The sequence below is a fragment of the Glycine max genome, chromosome 16, assembly GCF_000004515.6.
Source record: "Glycine max cultivar Williams 82 chromosome 16, Glycine_max_v4.0, whole genome shotgun sequence".
NCBI lineage: Eukaryota > Viridiplantae > Streptophyta > Magnoliopsida > Fabales > Fabaceae > Glycine > Glycine max.
The window spans coordinates 7203843-7228281 of NC_038252.2; the positions used below are offsets into that span (position 1 = coordinate 7203843).

The 24439-nt window shown below is 33.4% G+C and overlaps 1 protein-coding gene and 1 pseudogene across 1 annotated transcript; one reads left to right on the forward strand and one right to left on the reverse strand.

The window, feature by feature from the left end:
- Positions 1-1163: 1163 nt before the first annotated feature.
- On the reverse strand, positions 1164-4496 carry LOC100801784 (shewanella-like protein phosphatase 2; annotated as a pseudogene).
- A 10447-nt stretch (positions 4497-14943) lies between these two features.
- Positions 14944-23041, forward strand: LOC100802318 (DExH-box ATP-dependent RNA helicase DExH17). The gene is given in 30 exon segments (XM_041010262.1): positions 14944-15011; positions 15447-15630; positions 15865-16026; positions 16416-16653; positions 16754-16790; positions 16881-16927; positions 17213-17250; positions 17381-17402; positions 17521-17733; positions 17873-18029; positions 18123-18174; positions 18712-18783; positions 18926-18975; positions 19091-19208; positions 19287-19350; positions 19471-19554; positions 19644-19769; positions 19854-20050; positions 20129-20317; positions 20421-20672; positions 20753-20802; positions 20964-20981; positions 21347-21426; positions 21529-21718; positions 21812-21849; positions 21975-22316; positions 22401-22705; positions 22707-22784; positions 22786-22836; positions 22838-23041. Coding segments are annotated over 30 exon segments (3720 nt in total). The 3' UTR covers positions 23036-23041.
- The last annotated feature ends 1398 nt before the right edge of the window (positions 23042-24439 follow it).

Sequence of the window (24439 nt, forward strand, 5' to 3'; positions counted from 1 at the left end):
TTGTTTTATTCTATGGAATTATCATTTCATTACAAATTTTTTAAAACACGAGAAAAAAATTATTGAGATTGAAGAGACTTAAAGGTTTAGTTTTCTTTAGTTACATATACTTTACCTTAGTTAGTATGTCAAAAATAAGATATTGGATATAATCACTTTCGTTGTATTTTGACATTCATTTAGTTTATATGCTCATATTTGATGATAATATCTTTATTTATTAAAAATTCATTTATTTAATTTTATTATATGAAATATTTTCAGACTATTATAATTTTTAATTTTTATATTATTTTTGATATATTTTATAACTGAATTGTTGTTGTAACCAACTCTACGCTACATGTTTAAGTCATCACGAAGTAAGAACTGGCTTAGAACTTCTGAACGCATTTCCACCCCCCAAAACCCCCAAAATTAATTGGCCTCTTAGCTTTTCGATACCACACTCAGCCCATCATCAATTATAACTAGTCACAAGTAAAAGTAATCCGGCTTATGCTCAACCAAACTATGTAACATTAGTAATGCTCATATGACCAGACTGCATGGACTAACAACCATGTAATAACTTAGCCTACAGAATTGTGGAGTTCATAGAAACTTCTCAGTGTGCAGTTCTTAACATCTTAATGATTCATTTAATATAAAGAAAAACTATTAACATTCACTCACTTTATCTTCCATCTCATTTCTGTCCAGTTTTTTCCTACATCTATCTTTTTCATCACATCATTTATCACATTTATCTCTTTCTATCTCTACTTTATCCTTTTTTTCCTATTGCTCTCTACTCTCCTCTTTTCTCTTTTCATCCCAATCCACCCCATTCTGTTGTCTACACTGATCATGACTCTTATCAAAATGCTTCAATTATTTATAAACTGGCACGTGTTTCCAATCAAACAAAACAATTTCACCTCTCCTCCGAATGCACTCCTGACCTTAATGCATTCATTCTTTGCAGCTTATGCTTTTAACAGGTGGGTTAGTTAACTACAAGAGTGTCTCACTAAGAGTTCCCCCCTTCTGAAGAAACCATGTTTTCATCTCTACCCTAACATTTCCCTTCCTCTGTTTTTCTGTCTCATTTTTGTAATAAATAGACAACTGAAGTAAAACTGCAGACATCGTGGGCATATACTAAGTAGGGGTTTGTTCTCAAGTCAGAAACGCACATAACTAGCTATTTCCACATCCAAAATGGGAAAAGATACAGAGCAAAATGGAAAAATGTAGCTTCTGCTGGATCCACATCCACAGTTGTTACCAATCACTCCGTAAGAGAGAATAAAAGGTACACTGACAAACGTGATACACAAGTACACATAACCACTGCAAATAGCCAAATACATCAAGCAACCAATGAAGAATAAAAATAAAAATAAAATAAAATAAAATTGAACTGCACTCCTCTCTGCAATTTTGGTAAGCATCCTAGAGGATACAAATCCCACCCTATTACCTTCCCAATTTCCCACACAAAATAGATGTTTATTCGTCATCATTAAGGTTTTAAGTATCAGTGGTGGTCTTGTTGCGCTTTCTTCATGTTTATTGATATCACAGCAAATCGCGAACAAATATGGCCAATGTGATTCCAATTGCAGTCGTGGACACTGAAAATGCCTTGATGTTATGACCCCAAATCAGGCCGAACCGTTTTTTAAAACCTGGTCTTCATAAATTTAGCCATCTACATTATAGAACTCAACCATCCAACCAATCTATATGCGCATTTCATCTACAACAAAACAAATTAATTAAAAATCAACCACTTACCACATCAATGACGGTATCCAGAATCGAATATTATCCATCCCTTAAGCCTTAACTTCCACTTGCCTAGGTCCACCGTGTTCCCCAAGCCATTGCTCCTTCCCAACATCATCATCCACATTACCCTTGTTCTGATACAAAGGGTTCGCTGTCAATATCCTCAACCCAGAATTGCCACTGATCTCCAAAACCTCAGGCAAACCATCCCCACACCCCTTCGACAAACCCACGTCGATCCAGATCGCCCTGTTGTCGCAAATGCCGTTAATCCCCACCATCTGAATGTGTGCCCCATCACCATTCTTTTAACACCAGGCACCGTGGATAAAACATGCTCAAGCGCCGAACAATCACACTCTCTCTCATCCCCACGCGAGAATTTCCTCACCCAAACGACGCCGTCTACCCCCGGCAATAATCTGGCGAAAAGTGACCGGTTGAGCCGTTAACCCAGTTAACCCAATCCCGAACCTCCTCGTTGATCTTCTCCCAGCCGTACGAAGTGTGCTGCGGCAGCAAACCCCGTGCACGAAAACTGAATCCCCAACGACCAAAACGGTGACATTTTGCGATAAGAATCTTTTCACTATTGGGCCGTTTGATATAATACTAGGATTTTGGATCAAATCGAAGAACTAGAAATGTAGAAGAGAATCCCAAACAAAAAGAGATTCTGATTATATTATTGATGTGAGAAAGAATGAAGAGAATTACAAGGATATTGGGAATTTTTAAAACCTAAAAAATGAGCCTTCACAACAACACAACTTGCTATATATAGCAAGTTGTTACTAACTATCTCCTAACAACTTTCCAATTGAAAAACCTAACACACTTAACTACCCAATGACACGTGGCACTACTAACTAACTCCCTCAGCCTCCTATCATCATCTAATCTGCAATCTAATTACAGATTATAGTAATGATCCTGCATCACCGTTGGGCCACAGTGTTGCGACCCGGGCTCGAAACCCGTCGTGGAACACTTCCCTCACGCCACGGAAGGAAGAGGGAATGCCTTCCATTGGGTTTTTAGGGTTTTCCAAACCACGGCAGAGGGTTTTCATTTTGTTCCCAATTTCGAACGATTCCCACCAAACCCTAAATTCCTCCACGCCAGGTTCCATGGAGAAGCCGAAATTGCCCTCAGCTCGACGTTCATGATCTCGTGGTTGCCGTTCATTGTGATGATGCTGCTGCCGTGCCGCGCCACCTTGCACTTTAGCTTCTCAAGGAAGTAGAGGATCTTGAGCTCGGCGCCGCCGCGGTCAAGAACGTCGCTGAATGGTTACTATGGAAGTTAGGTGTGACCCGAATAAGCTGGTCAAAACCTTTGGCCTATATGGTTTTGATTTTGTTCAACCTAGTGGTTACTCTTGTGGTATTGTTGTTAGGTGGAAGAAGCATTCAGTGGATGTTGTTGTTATCCTAAAGCACTTCCAATTTCTCCATTTAGACATTCAGTTTCAAGATGTAAATAAATGATGTCTTTTGACCATTTATGCGAGTTCTAATGAATCTAAAAGAAATTAGTTATGGAATAATTTACGATTTGTCTCTGATCATGTGTAGGGAAGGTGGTTGTTAGTTGTTCAATGATATAATGTCAGCGCAGAGAAGAAAGGGGGAGCTCCAGTTTCAGAGAGAAAGTGCAAAATATTTAGAGATCGAATCAATCAAAATAATTTGTTGGATCTTGGTTTCCATGGCTCCAGGTTTATGTGGAGGGGCACTTTGATGAATGGCTATGATCGTATTTTTTGAGAGGCTTGATCGTGATTTAAGCAATGGTGTGTAGAGGCTCTTATATTCTGATGCTATGGTGCAAGTCCTTCCTCAGGTGAATTTTCCCGATCATCACCCCATTCTTATTGCCCTTAACGGTTAGAGTTGCATTAAACTTGTTTCCTCCTTTAAGTTTGAGTGTGGGTGGCTCACTCACCTAGACTGTAAGGATCATCTAGCTTAGACTTGGCGTCAAGACCTCTCTTTAATCCCAAATTTGGTTAATTTGAAACAAAATATATCTGTTTGGAAGTGTGATGTTTTTGGAACTATTAAGCAAAGAAATATAAGTGTGTTGAATAGATTGGGTGGTATCCAACAGCGACAATATTATCAAAGGAGGAATCCTTTCCTTGAGATTATGGAGAATGAGTTGCAAAAAGAGTTGGGAGATATTCTATATCAAGAGGAACTTGCTAGGTTTTAAAGGTCCAAAACTGTACGGCTTCATGATGGAGATCAAAATACTTGATACTACCATTTGAAAATTGTCAACAGAAGAAGAAGAAACATAATTGCAATGATAAGAGATGAAGAGGGAAATTGGGTTGAGGAAGAAGTGAGAGAATGCAAGCTATGGTTAATACTTTTTATCAATTTTTTTTTTGTTTTGTTGAAGAAAATGAGGAGAGAGCTTGGAGAGAAACCCATTTCTCCTTCCTTGGAGTTTTTGACTTTGACTATGGGTATTTGAAAACTAGCTTTTCTTATGAGGAAATTAAAGCATCTTTGTTTTAAATGAACCACTGGAAAGCGTCAAGACCTGACGACTTCCTTGTTTGCTTTTATCAAAAGAATTGAGAAGTTGTTGGTAAGTTGTTATGTGAGGCTGCTAGACATGTTTGGGAGAGTCCCTTGGATATCAGAGAAGTCAACCAGATAGACATTTGCCTCATCCCTAAGGTCAAAAATCATGAATTTGTGAACCATTTCTGCCCAATAATATCTTTGTGTAATGTCACTTATAAGTTACCCTGTGTTTGGATGGAGTAATTTAGCAGGAGAATTCATTTTTTCAAAGAATTTAAAATGATTCATGATAAAATAGTTTATTTGGATAAAATATTTGAAAGGAGATTTAATTTCTAGTATTTTTATGAATCATTTTGATTGACTAAAATAGTGGGATTTCAAATTCTCTCAAAAAATATAGAATTTGAAATTCTTTTTTCGGAGATGCTTACTTTAACTCACATTCTTGCTCGCGATTCTTTTTCGCTCAACACTCACAACTACGGGTGATCAAAGTTTTTACAGTCGATATCGATATAAGTTGTTTTTCACTGACGTTGGCCAAGGTTTTTTCAGTAAAAAATTTTTTGTATGATGTCAACCAAAGTTATTTTTTGCCGATATTGGCTAAGGTTTTTTTAGATGATGTTGGTTAGGGTTATTTTCTCACTGACGTCACTCATGAGAAATTTTTGCTAATGTCGATCAAGGATTTTTTTGGTTGTTGTCATCCAAGTTTTTTCAGTTGATGTTGACCAATGATTTTTTTTGCCAACGTTGGCTAGATTTGTTTCTACTGACATCGATCATGACTAACTTTTGAGTAAACACCTGTTAGGGTTTTTCAGCTAATGTCAGCTAGGTTTTTCCAGTCAACATCAACCAAAACTATTTTTAGCCAATATCGGTTAAGGTTATTTTTTAGCTGATATTAGCTAGGGTGTTTTGGATGATGTCAACTAGATTTTCTTAGCCGACGTCGGTTAGGATTTTTTTTGCTGATATCGACTAGGATTTTCTGGCTGACATAAGCCAGAGCTATTTCTTAACCACATTAGCTAGGTTTTTTGGTTGATGTTGGCTAGGGCTTTTTCTGCTAACACCAGCTAGGTATTTTTTACCAACATCGGGCATGACTATTTTTAGTCGACATCGACTAGGTTCTTACAGTTGACATTCACTAGAGTTTTTTCAATCGACATTGATCAAAATTATTTTTTAACCAACATCAGCCAAGGCTATTTTATATCCGATGTTGGGTAGGGTTTTTTGTCCGACATTGATCAGGGCTATTTTTTTAGCCAACTTCGAATAGGGATTTTTCGGCCAATGTTGACTAATGATGTTTTTCGACCAACATCGGATATGTTCTATTAGTCGACATTGACCAAGCTATTTTTTAGCCGATATTGGGTAGATTTTTTTGTCAACACCTGCTAGGATTTTTAGGCCGACGTTGGCTAAAAATAGCCTTGGTCAATGTCGTTCGAAAAGACCCTAGCCGGTGTCGGCCAAAAAAATCCTAGTCGACGTTGGTAAAAAAAATCTAGCCAACATCAGCTGAAAAATAGACTCAACCAACGTTAGCCAAAAAATAGCTCCGACTGACATCAACTGATAAATATTTCCGACATACTTTGACAAAAAAAATCCTATTTGATATTGACCGAAAAATAACCTTGGTTGATGTCGGTGTAAAAACATTATTGGTTGTGGTTAGATAAAACAACCCTAGTTAAAATTATCAATATTTTATATTTATAAATTATTAAAAATTGAAAAAAAAATTTAATTAATATTTCAAAATTAGATTGTGTTTATTTTCTATAAATTTTAATATTAAAATTTCATCTATGTAAAATATAAAATTGAAATTTTACATATGGAGGAAATTGAATTGCCCTATCCAAACAAAGAATTTAAAATGGAAGAAATTTGAATTGATTTATCCAAACAAAGCATGTGAAAAATGAAAGAAATTAAAATCAAAGCAATTCAAATTATAGGCATTTCAAATTTCTTGAAATTTTGAAATTCCTAATCCAAACACAAGGTTAGTGACCAAAGTCATAGTCAAATGATTAAAGCCCTTTTATCTCTAAGACGGTGTCCCCCTTCCAAATGGGTTTTATTCCTTCGAGAAGTATCCATAAGAATTTGGTGATTATGCAAGATTTGCTTCATAGTATACACCACATGATTGATTGAGTTGGGGTTTCATAGAAAAAGTGTTGTTGGAAGTTGGTATGCCCATGAACTTAATCTCCTTGATCATGCATCGCATTTCGTTTGTCCAAACTAATGTTTTATGGCATGGGCAACAATCTCAGTTTTTCTCTCCAAAACGAGGACTAAGGGAAGGGGATCCATTATCCCTCTACATATTTATCCTTTGCATGGAAAAATTGCTGCACCTCATTTCTAGAGCAGTAGAAGTTGGTGATTGCAAATCTATAACAGTGGGTAGAAATGGGACCAAAATTTTGCATTTAATGTTTGCGGATGACTTGCTTCTTTTTGGGCAAGTGAAGGAGAAGCAAATGCAGTGTATGCACGATATTATTGTAGATTTTGAAGACATGCTAGGTTAGCTTGTGAGCAAGGAAAAAACAAGGATTTTCTTTTAAAACAATGTCACCCAAGTCATGAGGAGAATGATTGTCAATGCACTGAGGAGGCTAATTCATTGGGTAATTACCTTAGCATCCCACTCTTAGGCAAGTCTCCTAGATGCAAAGACTTTTCTTATCTGATTGAGAAGGTGAAGACCAAGCTCTCAAGTTGAAAGAGTCAACAGTTATCTCTTGTAGGAAAAATAACTATTGCCAAATCTGGCATTTAGTCTATCCCGGTGTACACTACGATGAATACAACCATCCCCAAAATGGTGTTGAAAGAAATTCAGAAGATGGAAATGGGTTTCATTTGGGTGATTCGAATGGGCAAAGGAAATTTCATGTTGTTAATTCGAATAGTATGATCAAGTCAAAAAGTATTGGAGGAATACCTATTGTGCTTCTGATATAATAGGCAAGTAAACCTAGTCTAATTTAGAAAGAAACAATGAGTATGGAGTTATCGTATTCATAAAGACTATGTGCAACATAAAGGAAATTAACAAACAATTTTTACACACATTCGTTGCATCTAGTTGTCAATTCATTGTGGCGAATGTGTTGAGTATCAGTTTAAGAAAGGATTCGTTGTAACGAGGCCTTAATTCGCTATGACAAAACTAAATTGTTTTTCATTTTTCAAAGAATATGTTGGAGTAAAAATATTTTCAAACAAAGAAAAGTGTTACTGAGATAAAATCCATAGAATTCTTCATATAGAACTCATTCGTAATCAATCTCCTAGTTCAAGCAACCAAGATCCAAACTACAATGATTAATCCTAATTCCATAGTGATTAATCCTTGAGTTCCAAGCCAAATCCCTAATTCCTAAGGCGATTTAGACCTAGAAACTCATATCTAGATAAGTGAATCTCTACAAATGCAAATATTTATTCCACCATTATTGACATCAAAGCTTTGCACAATTTCAATTCAGATATAGGATTTGAACTTGTTTCCACACAATTCAAATTCTTAAAAGTTAGGTTGATCATCCTAACATGCATCTAAGCATAAAATTTAAATAGGATCACAATAACTATGATAATTGGTCAAAAAACAAAGATTGTATTTGAATTCTACTTCAATCACTCAACAACTGTGAATTTTAGCTCATTTGAATCATGAAGGATCCAAATAAAACCTCAATTAAGAGTAACAACGGAGGAAAAGAGAGAAAGGATGAACCAAAAAGTATCTGCAAAGGATGTTACAAGCTCTTTACATAAAGCTAAGATTACATTATTTTTTGTGCCTTGGAGGATTTTCTTTTCAATGAAATTACATTAAAGACATAGTCTCAATATATGTCTTAGAATGAGAAGAAGAGAAGGTCTAATTTGCAAGAAGCAATGATGCAATATATATGTTATTGAAGCAAAGGTGATTTTCAAGATGCAATATTTGCCAAAAGGTTTTTTTATTTTGAGTTTATCATGGACTCCTTCTTATATAAGCTTTTCTTTCAAGTTTCAATGCAAACAGTTTCCAATTGTTCTTTCTTCTATGATGACAATAAATAAGACTCAATGACAATCTCTTAACATGTTGGTATCTATCTTCCAGAAATTGTTTTTATGCATAGACAACTATATGTTGCAATTCTAGAGTTGCATCACGTCTTGGTTTAAAGATTCTTACCATTGGTAAGGAAGATGATGCCACTAATGAAACTTAGAATTTTATATACAAATGAAAGTATTTCAAAACTTAAAATATGTATGTTCCATCTTTCTATGATTTTGTATAAATTTGAGTTTTATGAAATGAGTTCATATGTATTTGTTAAGTTATTTTAAACATTTAAAATAACACAAAACTATGTTATTTGTTAGGTACATTAGGATTTATATAATTAGAATTTTGAATGTTGTCATGTAGTATTGTAGTTTTTATTGTGTTCTCTTTTGTTTTGGTATAACTTATTTTATTTTCATTTTTGTTTTAAATAAATTTCCATTTTTTTTCTTTTAAAAATTGCTGATATGGGGGATATGTGTGTTGCAGGACGATGTACATTAAATTCCTGTAATATAGGTGTTGGTGATGTGATGTTGATTTGGCTATTGTTACATTTTTTAGTTATTTATTAGTATAGCTGTTAGTGATGTCATGTTGTTTTGACTATTATTTTCTCTTTTTTATTTTAGTTCAATTTATGCAAAGTTAATATATTCTTAGTTTATTTGTATAATCTTTTCTTCATAATTCGCTATGTATTTTAATTTTGAAGCATTTTATACTTATGACAAGCTAAAATGAATTTCAATTATCAAGTTATATTAATATTTATAACATGATAATCTTTTGAAATTTATTTTTTTAAAATTTATAAAGTATTATTCTCAATTCATAATTTGTCTATTGCATAAGGTAGATAAATGCACTAATATAAAAATATATACTTATTCTCTTTCAGTTTTTGAGTAAATAACACAAATTATGCAACTAATTCTTTGTTATTTGACATTATTTCTACACTCCCGTTGTAATGTTGTTAATGATTGTACCACTAAGTGAGGGGTATTGGGCAAAGTTAACAGTAAACAAAAGGGAGCAAGTGTAATTTATTTAATAAATTATATATTTTATTTATATAAATAACTTATTAATAAAACTAATTAAATACTAATACTGGTGTTATCACCACTTTCATCAAAATTGGAATTCAACTTATAATTACAATTTTGTGCTCAGAGCATCTTAAGCAGTAGGTTTGTCACAATTCGTAACACTAATGAACTCACCCTTGTTGCGTTTGACCATTGCAGTGTCGAAGAAGTTCGGCACATCAAACGAATGGTTCGTCACCACAAACATGATCAAAGGAATACAAAATTAATTTACTTTAGTTGTAAAAAGCAACAAAGAAGGAGAGGGGAAATAATCATAAATGATCTAGAGGAAAACCCAAATGAACCAACAAGAACAAAGGAAACCATGGATGGACAACAAGTCAAACAAAACCAAATCTAAAAATTAAAGGATCGATCCAAAATGAGACTCAAAATCAACAATGAAATCGAAAAGTAAAAATGAATCCCAAAATGAAAAAAAATCCCAACTGCAAACCCAAAATTATAACCATTACAACAAAATAAAGAGGATTAAAAAGAGGAAATTTCAAATCTAGGTAAAGGCTTTTGGTTTCACGGTGGTGTTTGTGGTGGAGTAGATCTAGGTCGTGGAAGTGTGTGGTGGTACAATGGTGTCTGTGGCAGTGTCGATATGGGTCATGGAGGACAAGAAAGGCATGATTGTATTTGTGGTAGTGCCGATCTGGGTTGCAGAGGTGTGGCAATGCAATGGCTCATGGAGGTGTGGCAATGCGATGGCTCATGGAGGCCTGTTAGGCTGCGATGGGTAGTGCATGGTGTTCGTGTGGTGGTGCGCAGTATTCGCAATGAGTCGTGGACTTTAAATATTTATAGAAATTAAAAAAAGTTATTTCTATAAAATTGTAGCCATTATTTTTATAAAAAAAAGTTTACGAAATATTGTATTAGTTTACGTTAAGCTGACAACTCTAGTAGACAAACACGTAAAAGAAAGGTGTCGATCGAGGTTGTGAAGAAGGACATCAATGATTGTTCGTTGATTACTTCACTAAAAATCCCAGTATAGATAGACGTTCAATTTCAGCAAAGGTTTCGAATGCAAAGACATTAATTCCTTCGAATTGTAGATGCGCTAAGCAATCATGATAAGTACCTCCAAACAAGGTTTAATGCAAATGGTAGAATGGGTCTTTCACCATTGCAGAAATGCACTGCTGCTATCCATGTATTGGCATACAGATCGTCCGCTGATAGTGTAGATGACTATGGTGAAACTAATGTAGTAGAATGCTTATAGGGGTGGGAATAGGCCAGATCGGCCTACAGGGGCCTACGACCTGACCTACATAAAGCCTGGCATGAACTGACCTATTTAATTAAAAGGTTAGGCTTATGCTTTTTTAAATGTCTATTAAATTAAATAGATTAGGCTTAGGCTTATTAAAAAGTCTTATAAGCCTGATAGGCTGGCCTATATATATATGTATATATACTTATATTATTTTTTGGATACCAATATATACTTATATTATTTTTTGGGTACAATTAATTATTTTTTTGAAACTAGTAGACTTTGATTACACATTACTGCTCCATAACTTCCATTCCTATAATCAAGTAAGACATTAATTATAATTTAGGTGTGAGTCATGTGCCCCTTGATATTCCTCATTATTTTTATTGACTTTCCTATTCTTGTTAATGTTTCCTTTTCCTTTAACTCTTTGCTATTACGTTTCTACTCCAGAGCATAAGAATATTAATGTGAAGAAGGCTTTTAAAAAGGCTATCAGGCCAGACCAGACTTTTAAAAAGGCCAGGCCAAGTCAAAATAAAAGCCTTTGATAGGCTATAGGCCAGGCTCAGGCCTCAAAAAATCATCGTAGGCTAGGCTCAGGCCTTTTAAAGCCTGGTCTGACCTGACCTATTCCCACTCCTAAATGCTTAGAGAGATTAGTAAGAGATGTGAATGAAATATTTGGGATTGGGTACTTGAGAAGACCTAACAACAATGATGTTTAATACCTACTACAAATGAGGGAGACACGTGACTTTTCAAGTATGTTGGGTTCAATTGATTGTATGCACTAGGAATAGAAAAATTGTCCGATAGCTTGAAAATGTTAATATACTCGAGGTGATAATGATAAACCCACAATTATGTTGGAAGTCGTTGTTGCACAAGACTTGTGGATTTGACATGTATATTTTGGTGTCGTGGGTGCAAATAATGACATTAACATCTTAAATTTTCTTGATTTATTTAATAACGTTTTACAAGGAAAAGCTCTAGCGATGCAATATACTCTGAATGGAGCCCAATATAATATTGGGTATTATTTAATAGGTGAAATATATCCTTAGTGGGCTACGTTTATGAAGACAATCCCAATACCGCTAGGAGAAAAGAGACAATTATTCATCAACGACAAGAATCAACTAGACAGGATGTCGAACGGGATTTTGGAATGCTCCAATCTCGATTTGCAATTATACGTGAACCAACACGTGGTTGGCAAGTCAATATAGTGAAAGATATAATATATGCATGCATCATATTACATAATATGATTGTTGAGAATGAATAACACACATACCATGATAATTTTAAGCATTCTTATGATTATTTAGACAATAACATGTTAACCATTCCAACAACTAATGATCATCATTATGATTTTGAAAAATATATGCAAAGGAGAGCACACATGCATGAAAAGAAAACTCATCAACAACTTCAAACAGAGTTGGTAAAACATATTTGGACACGTTATGAGAATGAAGAAAATACTAATTAAATTTTATTTTGGCTATTTATTGCTATGTATTTTTTCATTTCTAATTTATTGTCATGTTATTATGAACCCAAAATTTATGTAATGTATTTCTATATATATATATATATATATATATATATATATATATATATATATATATATATATTTATTCATTCGAAGAAACTAATTATGCTTTAAGAATATATAAATATTAAATTAGAAACATGTGGGATAACATATGAGACCCAATTAAAGTTCTTAGTGAGATCTTCATTGAAGTAAAATGTTTGTTGAGATTTTAAAAACTAATGTGACACATGCAACCCACATAAAGTAACTTGAGATCCAAAAAATAAGAATGTCAATGGAGATGATCTCAAAATTTTATCACAATACAAATATAGAAATTATAAACTTAAACTAACTTTAATTCAATTGATAAGAAATAATGAAATAAATTATATATATATATATATATATATATATATATATATATATATATTAACATGCATGCATTTAAATTTTCTATTTTAAAATAGATTTTTTAAGAAATAATAAGAAAAATGTTAGTATATTTATATTTATATATATAATATACTAATAAAATTGACAGGAGTATCTAACCTAATTCACACAAAAAAAAAAAAAAAATAGACCGCACAAGTGTAATCAAAGCCCCCTTTATGTTAATAGTATGAGGAGTATTCGAGGATGAGGAGTAATCAAGTGAGTTTAGGATGAGGAGTATTCGAGGTTATACCTGAAAAATAATTAGATTTTTTTTTGGTAGAATTAAATAACGAAGAGATATTGAATGTGGTTTGTTAAAAACACATGGGATGGGATGTGAATGTAATTTCTTTTTTTTTTTTGGGGTTTATTATGTTTTTAATTTTTAAATTTTTTAGGTTAAAATAATTTTTTTGTTCTCATAAATATCAAAATGTTTGAAATTCATCCATGTAAAATTTTTCAACATGCTTTTTCATTCTTACACAATTGAAATGTGAATTATTTTTTCTTGGCTTAGAATAAGATTCAAACATCCAAACCTATCTACATGGTTTCTCACATAGGTATGTATAAAATAACATTGCACTTTACATCAATTGTAAAATCATCACATTTATATCCATCATATGTATAACCCATGTAAAAAAATTCGAACCTATGTCTGGGCTAAAAATGATATATTTCAATTTTGTGATGAAAAAAAGTGTATTGAAAATTTGTAGGACTAGATTTTGAACATTTTTGATATTTAAATGGATGAAAAATATATTTTAGTCAATTTTTATTTTAATTATTTAACTTTTTATATGCTTTTAGTATTTTAACTTTTTTTTTCGTGCTCACTTTTAGTCTCTTATTTTTTTTCATCTTTACTTTTAGTTCCTTAAAAAATTAAAAATAAAAATGAAAAAAGTTAAAAGACGAAAAGTAAAGAAGAAAAAATTAAGAAATTTAAAAAACAAAAAAAATTCAAAAACTAAAAATATAAATGTAAAAAAGTTTAAAAACTAAAAAATAGTTTACCCTTTCTTTTCTACCATAACATTATTTTATCCCATCTATATGAATGTAAAGAATATTGACAAAACATTTTTTTTAAAAAAAATATTGACAAAACATTTTTTTTTTTAAATATTGACAAAAGCATAAGCCATCCCTCTTTCAATACGAAGCGTAATTACAATTCAGAAGAAGCCTCGCATTATTCCCGCCATGAGCATCCAACTATAAATACTGCCCTATTCAACTTTCGCTTGCTTCTTTGCACACTCTTCAAAGTTCCCTCGCTTAAACCCCGAGCTGCATCTTCTTCCTCTCTCTCTTTTCCTTCTTCCTACTACGAAAACGCACGAGACTCCCTTAGAACAATTTCAGGAACCTTTCTTTACCTTCTACCTCTCTCAGGTCTCTCTCTCTCTCTACCTATGAAACACGCTTGAGAAACTCGATCTGTATCTGAATTTTAGGATTCCAATAGAAAACTCGTTTCCGTTATTTTTTTAATTTTTTTTGTTTCTAATATATTTCAATTCTTTTCTTAATGCCTCACGAATCCTCTTTTTCAATTTCCATTTTCGTGTTGGAGTTTGAATCCGCCTGTGTATTGATGCAATTATACTCTGTAAAATCTAGATTTTCCGAATCCACCAATGTTTAATTACTTTCGACTTTCGAGTATAACTTCAGGATTTCTTCTGCTGAGAGTTGATTTTATTTTTCGTCAAATTAGGATTTCTATGAACTCTAACCTAAGTCTAAAACAGGAGAGTTTCAGAGAACGATTTGGATTTCTCAATTTCTCCAGTTCAATTCTAGCTTCATTGAAGATTTTTTAATTCATTTCGTTTGAGTTAGTGTGTGTGTGTGTGTAGAGAGAGGTTGAATTACGTGTAATCAGAGAATTAGAAATTTTGGTTTGTAGATATTTGCTAACAGAATTTGATCGATCTCTTTTCATCATTTTTTTGTCAAGATTACTGTCATGGTTGATTATAACATTTTATTGTGTGTCTCTATTGTCTTAAAATTGGTTGGAATAAGCAGAGGTTAGATGCAGTTTTATATCTCGGTTCTTATCATATGTTCTTGATCATGTTACCTTAGTTACGTTCATTTCGGTACATTAGAATTGAAGTTCTGTTTTCATCTCCTTTTTGTTTATTTAATTCAGCATCCTGATTATGGATTCGTATTCTTTGAAGTCTGTGTTCGACTTGCCTGCACCATTTCGCTCATGTTTTAGTTTCAGGTACTGTATATATTTTTATGTGAAAGATATAGTGCTTGTTTGGCAAAATAGTAGAATCAATTCCTTCTACCGTTCTACATACCACACATTTCGATATAAAATTTATCATTGAGGTTAATTTCATACATATCTCAGTTACGTTTAATGGTTCAAAATTAATTTTATCAAATTTAATTCTAACTAACTTTAAAACTAACGGGCCATAAGTTGCTAGCTTGCTGCAAATAAGTTTAGCTGCTGAGGCTTTAGTCTGTCACATTTCCATGTGGTCTTATATATGAGATGATTATCATTTATCACTTATCTTTGTAATATAGCATGAAAAGTGGTGGTTTGCCTTTCAAACCTCTGATTGAATCGGTTCAGAAAATATTCTGCATTTGAATTGGTCTCACAAGGGTTCTTGATTTACATCATGAGCTTTCGATTATACAGATATTTTAATTCACTTCAGAGTGAATGCTTTCCTATCTGTTTCCACTCTGATGTAAACATGGTCATCTCTGCACCAACTGGGAGTGGTAAAACTGTACTCTTTGAACTTTGCATTTTGAGGCTACTCTCCAGTTTCATCACCGCAGAGGAAAGATTCTTACATTTAAAGGGATCTCTTAAAACAGTAAGCCCTTTCCTGAAATAAAAATCCTACAGTCAGGTTTTCTTTATCCTTGTGTTAATGCTATAAGCCCAAAAAGTTTTTGCTATAAAGAAGGCTCATGTTGTATCGACACATAAACACCAGCCAAAGCTTTAGTACATTGTGAATCATATGAAGCACAATTTAATGAGTATTTCCATCGTCATGTATCAGTAACTAATTATTGGTATTATTATCTTCTCTCGTGGTGTTAAGATCTATATAGCCCCATCTAAGGCTTTAGTACAGGAGAAGCTCCGTGATTGGAATAAGAAGTTTGGGCCGTGGGGAATAAATTGCCTGGAGTTAACAGGTGACAATGAATCTTACACTCCAAGGAATATACTAGAAGCTGATATTATTCTCACAACTCCTGAGGTCAGTATGCAAATGAAGAACATAAGTAGACCAAGACCACTTACTTGTCTTTAGCATACTTTTTGTCTTTTCTTTTTTCTTTTTTTCTTATTTAAAATATTAAACGAATATATTTTATATTCACCAAAAAAATGGATATATTTTAATATTATCACGAATTATTAAGTTTATGTATGCATATGTTTTCCATTCTCCACAACCTCTAGAAGCTTATCTTTTTTAATTGGAAATTAACATACACTTGGTTTTTGTGTCATTGTGTGACAAATCAGCATTCCTTCGTTGAGATGTTGTTCTCCTAGGCCATGTACACATGCACAAGAAATAGGCTGACTGATTTATTGACACTATGGGATATAGCTAACTCGATTTCTTTTTCCAATGAATAGAAATTTGATGCAGTGTCACGATATGGTATAGAAAGTGGTGGCTTGAGCTTTTTTAGTGACATATCACTTTTACTAATTGATGAAGTTCATCTATTGAATGATCCACGTGGAGCTGCTCTGGAAGCAATTGTTAGTAGAATTAAAATCGTTTCTGGCAATCCGAAAATGAAATCAAATCCTCTGGCTCAGGTCCGCTTCCTTGCTGTGTCTGCTACAATTCCAAATATTGAGGATCTAGGTAATTTTTATGTTAATTGGTTGTTACAAGAGTTATGGAAGTTAAGATAACATGTCAACATCAATGGGTAGAGTTTTATGCAATATACGTACTATTGCAGCGAAGTGGCTTGAGGTTCCTGATCAAGGGATCAAAAGGTAGTTTTCCACATCCATTATACGACTTTGTTCTATAGTGGTGAAAGTCAACATTCAGACAAATTTTACTTTGCTTTTGAATTTTCACAGGTTTGGAGAAGAAATGAGGCCGGTAAAGCTGACAACCAAGGTTTTTGGTATGCAAATATAATTGAACTCATACACAACCGTTAATTTAGTTTCTTATTAATTATCATTTGTTGCATCCTATTACAAAATCTATGTCTTTTGCTGATTAAAAATAAATAAATCTATACGTCCAAGTTGGATTGGCTATTTCTCCGATAAAAAGAGATGAGAGCAACAAAGATCCCTAATTTGAATTTGTGAATTTTAATTCAATAATAGTCAATGTCGTGGTCTGTAGTCCTAGCAGTAAATTAGAAATGTTTGATTATCGTTCTACTGTCAAATTTATACAGGCTATGCCCCAGCCAAGAATGACTTCCTCTTTGAGAAGGTCGGTTTAAAGTTGTCAAAGTTTAAATAGTATCTATCTTAACTGTTTGCTCTAGAAATTGTTACTTTTAAATAATCCATTTTACCAGTTAAACTTATCTTTATTTCTGCTTTATACTACTACCATGCAGCGCCTTCAAAATTATATTTTCGGTAAGTAAAGATTATTCGTCCTGCCAATTAATTGTTTTGTACCTTGTAGTTTTTCATTGCTGTTATGATTTCTATATGAGGATAAATATTTCCATTCTATATGTATAAATGATTTCAGATATTCTCATGCAATACTCAAGAGGGAAATCTGCTCTTGTATTTTGTTCAACAAGAAAGGGAGCACAAGAAGCTGCTCAGCGACTCTCTCAAATAGTAATGACTTTTGGTCAATCAAATCCATTCATTAAGAACAGAGAACAACAAGATCGGCTGAGAGAGGCTTCTTTATCTTGCAGTGACAAGCAAATGCAGTCATATATTCTTTACGGTGGTATGAAAGGAATCTATATATTGTTCTGGGATTTGGCTAAATAATAATTCTTACTGGAAAGTGATTGCAATCCCATGCACCTGAATTAGAATTTCAAATTGGTAGATATGTGACTTTTAGAAAATGGCTTTCCTAGTAGTTGGTTATCACAATGGTGGGCTTTGCCTCAAAGATCGAAGTATTGTGGAAGGCCTTTTTCTCAAGGGTGACATTCAAGTACTTTGCACTACAAATACACTAGCCCATGGAATCAATCTCCCAGCACATACAGTGGTTATCAAATCAACACAGCACTTGTATGTTATATTTTTTAATTTTTTATGTACTTCATTGTAGCATATTAAAAAAATATGGTTTTACAACTTGATTTATTGAAATATTATGGCCAGTAACAAGGAAAAAGGTCTCTATATGGAATATGACCGCTCTACTATATTGCAGGTTTGTTTCTTAAGGTTCCTTATGATAATCATATATTCATATATAATATTGTAAAATGGATAATGAAACAAGTAATTATAAATTTCAGCAGGTAGGTTCTCCTCAATTTGGATCTTGTGTCTATACATGCATCATAATTGACCTAGCAACAGAAAATTGGTTTTTATTAATTTTTAAAAATTTCTTTTGTTACTATATATACGGTATAGCCTATGATTAAGATGTCCATTTTGCTTTAGTGAATTTATTCTCTTTTTTCAAATACCCGGTATATTTTGATAGCTAAGTTAAAACATTTATGGCTGTACTTGTCAACTAGCTGTTTGCTTCCGGAAAGTTGTTTCTGTTAGACTTCTTTCCATATAGACATATAATACAAGCACTTACAACACATGCAGACACATTCATAAGATTTGTATACTTTGCTCTATTCCTTCAATCACACTATGTCTACCTAATATAGTAGGGGCAGGGAAAATCAATGCTTGACTTTTCCATGTAATGTATATCATTTGAGGTAAAACATTTATGGTACAGATGTGTGGAAGGGCAGGCCGACCACCATTTGATGATACAGGCATGGTTATAATCATGACAAGGAGAGAAACGGTGAATTATTCTACTTGCACATATATTTTCTACTAATCTCTCTCACTGGCTCCTATCCTGACGAAGTTCTTTAATTTTGATCGTGAGCTCTATTGTTCCAAAACAGTGCTTTTATTGACTCTTGCATACTCTCATACCACAGGTTCATTTGTATGAGAATCTCTTAAATGGGTGTGAAGTGGTGGAATCACAGTAAGACTGCCTCTTTCTAAATTGTAGAATAGATTTCACATCTTTGAATAATGCTTAAGTTCTGCAAGCATTGTGCATTTACCCTGTTCACATAATCAATGTTTGCTTACCATAGATTGCTGTCATGTGTGACGGAGCATTTACTTGCGGAAATAGTTCAACTGACAGTATCTGATATTACAAAAGCAATTGAATGGCTGAAACGCTCCTACTTGTACGTTAGAATGAAAAAGGCAAGTGACCCAGGATATCAATTAGTTTTGTTCATTAGTCTCCCATCCCATCTGATGCAATTTTTTATGCACAATCAGAACCCTATGAACTATGCAATTAAGAAAGGAATTTCTGGCGATCGTTTAGAGAAGCACGTGCAAGGTACAGTAGTCATCATTAGGTTGTCTTTTGTAGTGTTCTATTTTTTATTATCTCCCTTTCTCTTTCTCCTGAGAGTTCCCCGACACATGTCCCTAAACTATTGAAGCTATTTTATCTCAGATATTTGTGTGCGTAAAGTTAACGAGTTATCACAGAATGATATGGTCTGGGTTGATGAAGATGGTTTCCTCTTGCGACCATTAGGTATCAATATCTTTAATAAATATTCATAATGTATTGGTAAAATATTAAATTCCAAATTGGTTGCTGATATTTTCCTTTTCCTGCCTTAGATCCTGGAAGGTTAATGACAAAGTACTATTTGAGATTTGACACAATGAAACAGATAATGCGGACTCCTGAAAATTGCAGTTTGGAAGATGCACTTCATGTTGTGTGTTGTGCAGAAGAAATTGCATGTGCGGATATATTTTGTGAACTTTTTTTAATACACAATGTATTGACATCAAAACTTGACACAATTCTGCACTGGGAAAATGAAGGGATACAGCTCAGACGCAATGAGAAGAAACTCTTAAATGAGATCAATGCTGATAAAGATGGTCGGCTTCGCTTTCACATTCTTGGAGATAAAAGGAAAAAGAAGAAGCGCATTCAAACAAGAGAAGAAAAGATATTTATATTAGCAAATGACTGCTTAACCGGTGATCCATCAGTTCATGACCTATCGTTGATTCAGGTGTTGCATTGTAAAATCATTATTTTTTGTAGATCAACATTCTTATATCTTTGTGATTAAGTAAACTCGATGCCACAGGACATGAATTCTATATGCTCAAATGGATGTAGAATTGCAAAATGCTTGAAAGACTATTTTGTTTATAAAAGGAATTACAAAGGAACTGTGAATTCAGCCCTTCTGGCCAAATCACTAGGCCAGAAGCTTTGGGATGACAGTCCATACCTTCTGAAACAGTTACCTGGAATTGGGATGGTTACAGCAAAGGTAACATTTATTGATTCGTTGATGTTATTAACACATAATTGTTACTAATACATATGCTCTAGCAATCAGTTGCCTAATATTCTAATTTTGAAGTTCTTTCCAGGCACTGCATTCAATGGGAGTTAGATCGTTTGAGGAACTTGCTGATGCTGATCCGAGGAGAATAGAGCTAGTGACTGGTCGAAAATACCCATTTGGTAACCATATTAAAGATTCTCTACTGTCTCTACCTCCAAAAGTTGATGTGACGCTTGCAGAGATTGAAAGCCATATACAAGGAAATTCCAAGCTAGTAGTAACATTGGCTAGGATATCACAGTCAGGCCAGTCAGTTAAACGACATTATGCTGATATGGTGTGTTATCTGAATGTCTTCTAAGGAGAATTTCATGCATTTAACAATTAAAATAAGTTCCACAAATTTCTTTCTTGCAGATCGTTGGTTCGGAGGAGGACAACACTATTCTCTTTCATGAAAAAATAAGGTGATGACTTACTAATTTAAATTTTACGACTTGATAGTGTTCAGCGATTAAAGAATTTCTATTTAAAAAAAATTGTCTCATTGATGATATTGGCAATAACTATGCAAATTGTTCTTTCCTCGTCTAATCAAGTTTTAATGTTCCCCGAACCATTGCCACAGGGTTGATCAGTTCTCCAGGTACATGAACTGAAACCTTGGCTTTATTTTTTGCAGTAAAAACTTAATACTATTGTAGAGCATTCGAGACTAAAAGAGTGTTAAGAATTTTAATTTGGAGGATTTTCAGTACAATATTCTAAAAAATATACATAAAATGCATCATAATATTGGCCATTGTACATATGAAAAGGCTTGAAAGTTTGTTTGGATGCAAGTTTGTAATAATTTATAATGTCTTATCAACTGGATAAGGTAAACAGTTTAGATTTCTAAATATATTACAAGTGCAGTTCGGGTTGCATATGAAAATGAATAAAGTCATATATACAAGTCTTACCATCACAAATTTTAGGCTGAGATAAATTCCTTTTTTCATGTTGCAGCCCATACAGTGCAACAATTTTTGTGCCCATCGCACAAGGGAAGCAAACCATCAAAGTTGATTTTATATTTGAGGAATACAGTAAGATATGCTCAATAGATGTCTAAATTATATCTTCGATCTCCAATATAGTTTGTCAAAATTTTGTAATTATCACTTAATTCTTCACTTTTGTCCATTCAGTTGGTATTGATGTCCACCAAAAACTTTCCTTTACGAGAGAGAGCAATTCAATTGTGCTTTTAAAAAGAAACAAGAAGCAGGCTTCTTGTCCTCCACCTGAAGAGATATATGTTATAGAAGATGATAACATAACTGTACCTCGTTTACCAACAAAAGAGCTATGCAAATTGAACGAGGACAGGGATTCCATGTCTGTCATTTTCCCTTGAAATGTATGATATAGTTGTTTATGTTGTCCTGTATAACTTTTAAGACCTAAAATTTTAAATGTGTTCTATTGCAGTCCAAGTTTCGACCTCTTGGATGAAAGTTTTGAGGAAGGTACCACTCTATATATGATTTTAGCAACCTTTATGATGATTTTCAAAAACATTCTTAGTTTCATCTTTTTGTCAATTAAAGTGGGTTTTTGGCCACACTAATGAGCGTTTGTTTTGTAGTGGAAGGTGTGCGTGCTTTTGGGGTTGTAGAGGACGAATGCAAAAGCATCACCGAGAAAACAGTCTTTGACCACATTCGGGAGAAAGCCAAAAACTTTTCTCTCCTGTCTGCATATGATAACATTCACTTTCCATCACTAGAGGTCCTTCTTTCAAGAAATCATGCCCGTGAGAAGAGGCCTGATCATCGTCATGAGGTAGTTGTTCTGGATGATGAAGACAGACCTGAAGTTCCTCAACGAAATGATGTCAATTTGCAAGTTGAGCTGAGGAAGGCAGAACAAGATGATATCAAATTTTATCTGAACGATCATTGTACAACTGGAAGCTCTAATATAGTTGATACAGGTACACCTTTTTACTAGCATGTGATTCAGCAATCAGTCATCGCTTTCTATGTCAAGTCTTTATTTTTTCTTTTTATTCCTGAAGGTGTTTTCCTTCCTGAACCTGAAGCAATAACTCATGAAAAATCAACTGAAGAAACAGTTTTTGACCATATACGGAGAAAATCTAAGGATTTCCCACCGATTAATAAGCTTAATTGTGCGGAATCAATAATCCATAAAACGGAATTATTCTCAAAGATTAATCCTAGTCCTCCCAGTTCTTTGAGCGATGCTTTTGGTGTGGCAAGAGAGACGAATTCCTTAGAGGTCACCGATAATATGCTTACTTCATACATGAAAACTGCTGCTGAAGTAGAAAAATATACATCCAGTATTCAGGTTGGTACTTGAGGTAAAAAGTAGAAAATTTGGAAGTTTCTGTGGCACTGATGGAGAACAAAATATTTCTAAAGGTGTTTCAAGCACCTTTTTCTTTTAAATCTTCCATTTATGTCTTAACTGTTAGTTTTTCAATGTCAGGAGGAGAGAAAAAGGTCTTCAGATCCCGGAAGCTTTCCAGAGAGTAGTAAGAAGCAGCGTTGCGCTTCTAGAGACTCTAAAGAAGAGAAGCATAGTTCAAGTGAAATAAGAAGACAGTGCTGTTCTTTGGAAAGCACAAGCCAAATGAAGGAAATAGAGTCATTTCTTGGGTTCAAGAGTGTATTTTCCTTTCTCTAATTTTCTTTAAGGGGACAGCCAGCTGAATAGCTGATAACACCACAATATTAAACTTTTACTCATTGAACGAACTTCTGAACAAAATTCCTATACGGCTTCATGGAGAAGTTGGCACTAGGCACTGTAGGATTCCAGTTAAAAGGAAGTTCGATTACCATCATTCTTTGGCCTTAGTCTTTTAAAAGAACCTTGGATCGATTTTAATGGACCTATGAGAATAGAACATTAGATTAAGGTTAATTATAAAGGGGTTGAACACTAAGAAATTAAACTTAATCTATATTTAGGGAAATATAAATGTTTAATTCATGGGTATACTTGCATCGAATTTTGGTGAAAGTATATGAGGAGGGACATTAATATAAAATTTGCTTCTAAAAAAAACATATGAGGAGGGATAATATGGGGGATTCCAATCCATTACCAATCTTATTGTTATCACAAAATCTGAAATTCTGATAAACATAATTAGATTTAACGCTTAAATGTAATTTTAAGTCTCCTATTTTGTTCAATTTATAATTTTGGTCCATTCTTTTTAAAATTGAGACATTTGGATCTCTATTTTAATAAATTTATGATTTTAGTCTCTTTCAAAATAGAAACATTTGGTCTTAATTTAGAAAATTTATAATTTTAATCAAATCTTCAACTTTATCTATGTTTTATTTTGGTCCAATTAAATATTAAACCTAATATATTCATTTAAGATATTATTAATAAATGATTTAATTAATTACACAACTGAGTAAAAGAAATAACTATAGAATTTATAGAAACATTAAAAATAAAAGGATGTGAATCAAGTTATGTCACTTGTCTCTCTACAGTTAGTGAACTGTTGTCACTTGCTACCCTTTCAACAGGCAACCTTCTTTTCATTTCTTTCTTTACATTTGTTCGGTTATATAAATTGCCTTCCTAAGTCCTAAATCTAATATTTTACTCTTTCTTTCTAAACAACATATTGACATTAACACTCAAAACCAATGAAGATATTGTAAAGAGTTTAATGTGTATGCATTCATGGTGTAAAACAGTTTTACATTATTATTCAATCACAAATCATCCTTTAAATTATTTTAAAATAATTATTTTAAAAGTTAACAAATTTATTATACATGGTGGATTGTGATGATTGTGTAAAACTTTTTAAATTGTCAATGTATAATCTTTTTTCTCTATTGGAAATCACGTTGTTTTAAATTGCGGTTGTTACCCTGTGGAGACCTTCAAAATCATGATCTTGCCATAGATTGCAGACAAATGCGAGCGATGCGAGAGTTATGACAGTCACAGGAACCTTCAAAATTGCGATTGGAGACTGCAATTTAAACATGGACAAGTGATTCTTCACTTCTTGATGGCCCATCTGAATTGCGTGAACTAGAGGACTCTGAGTAG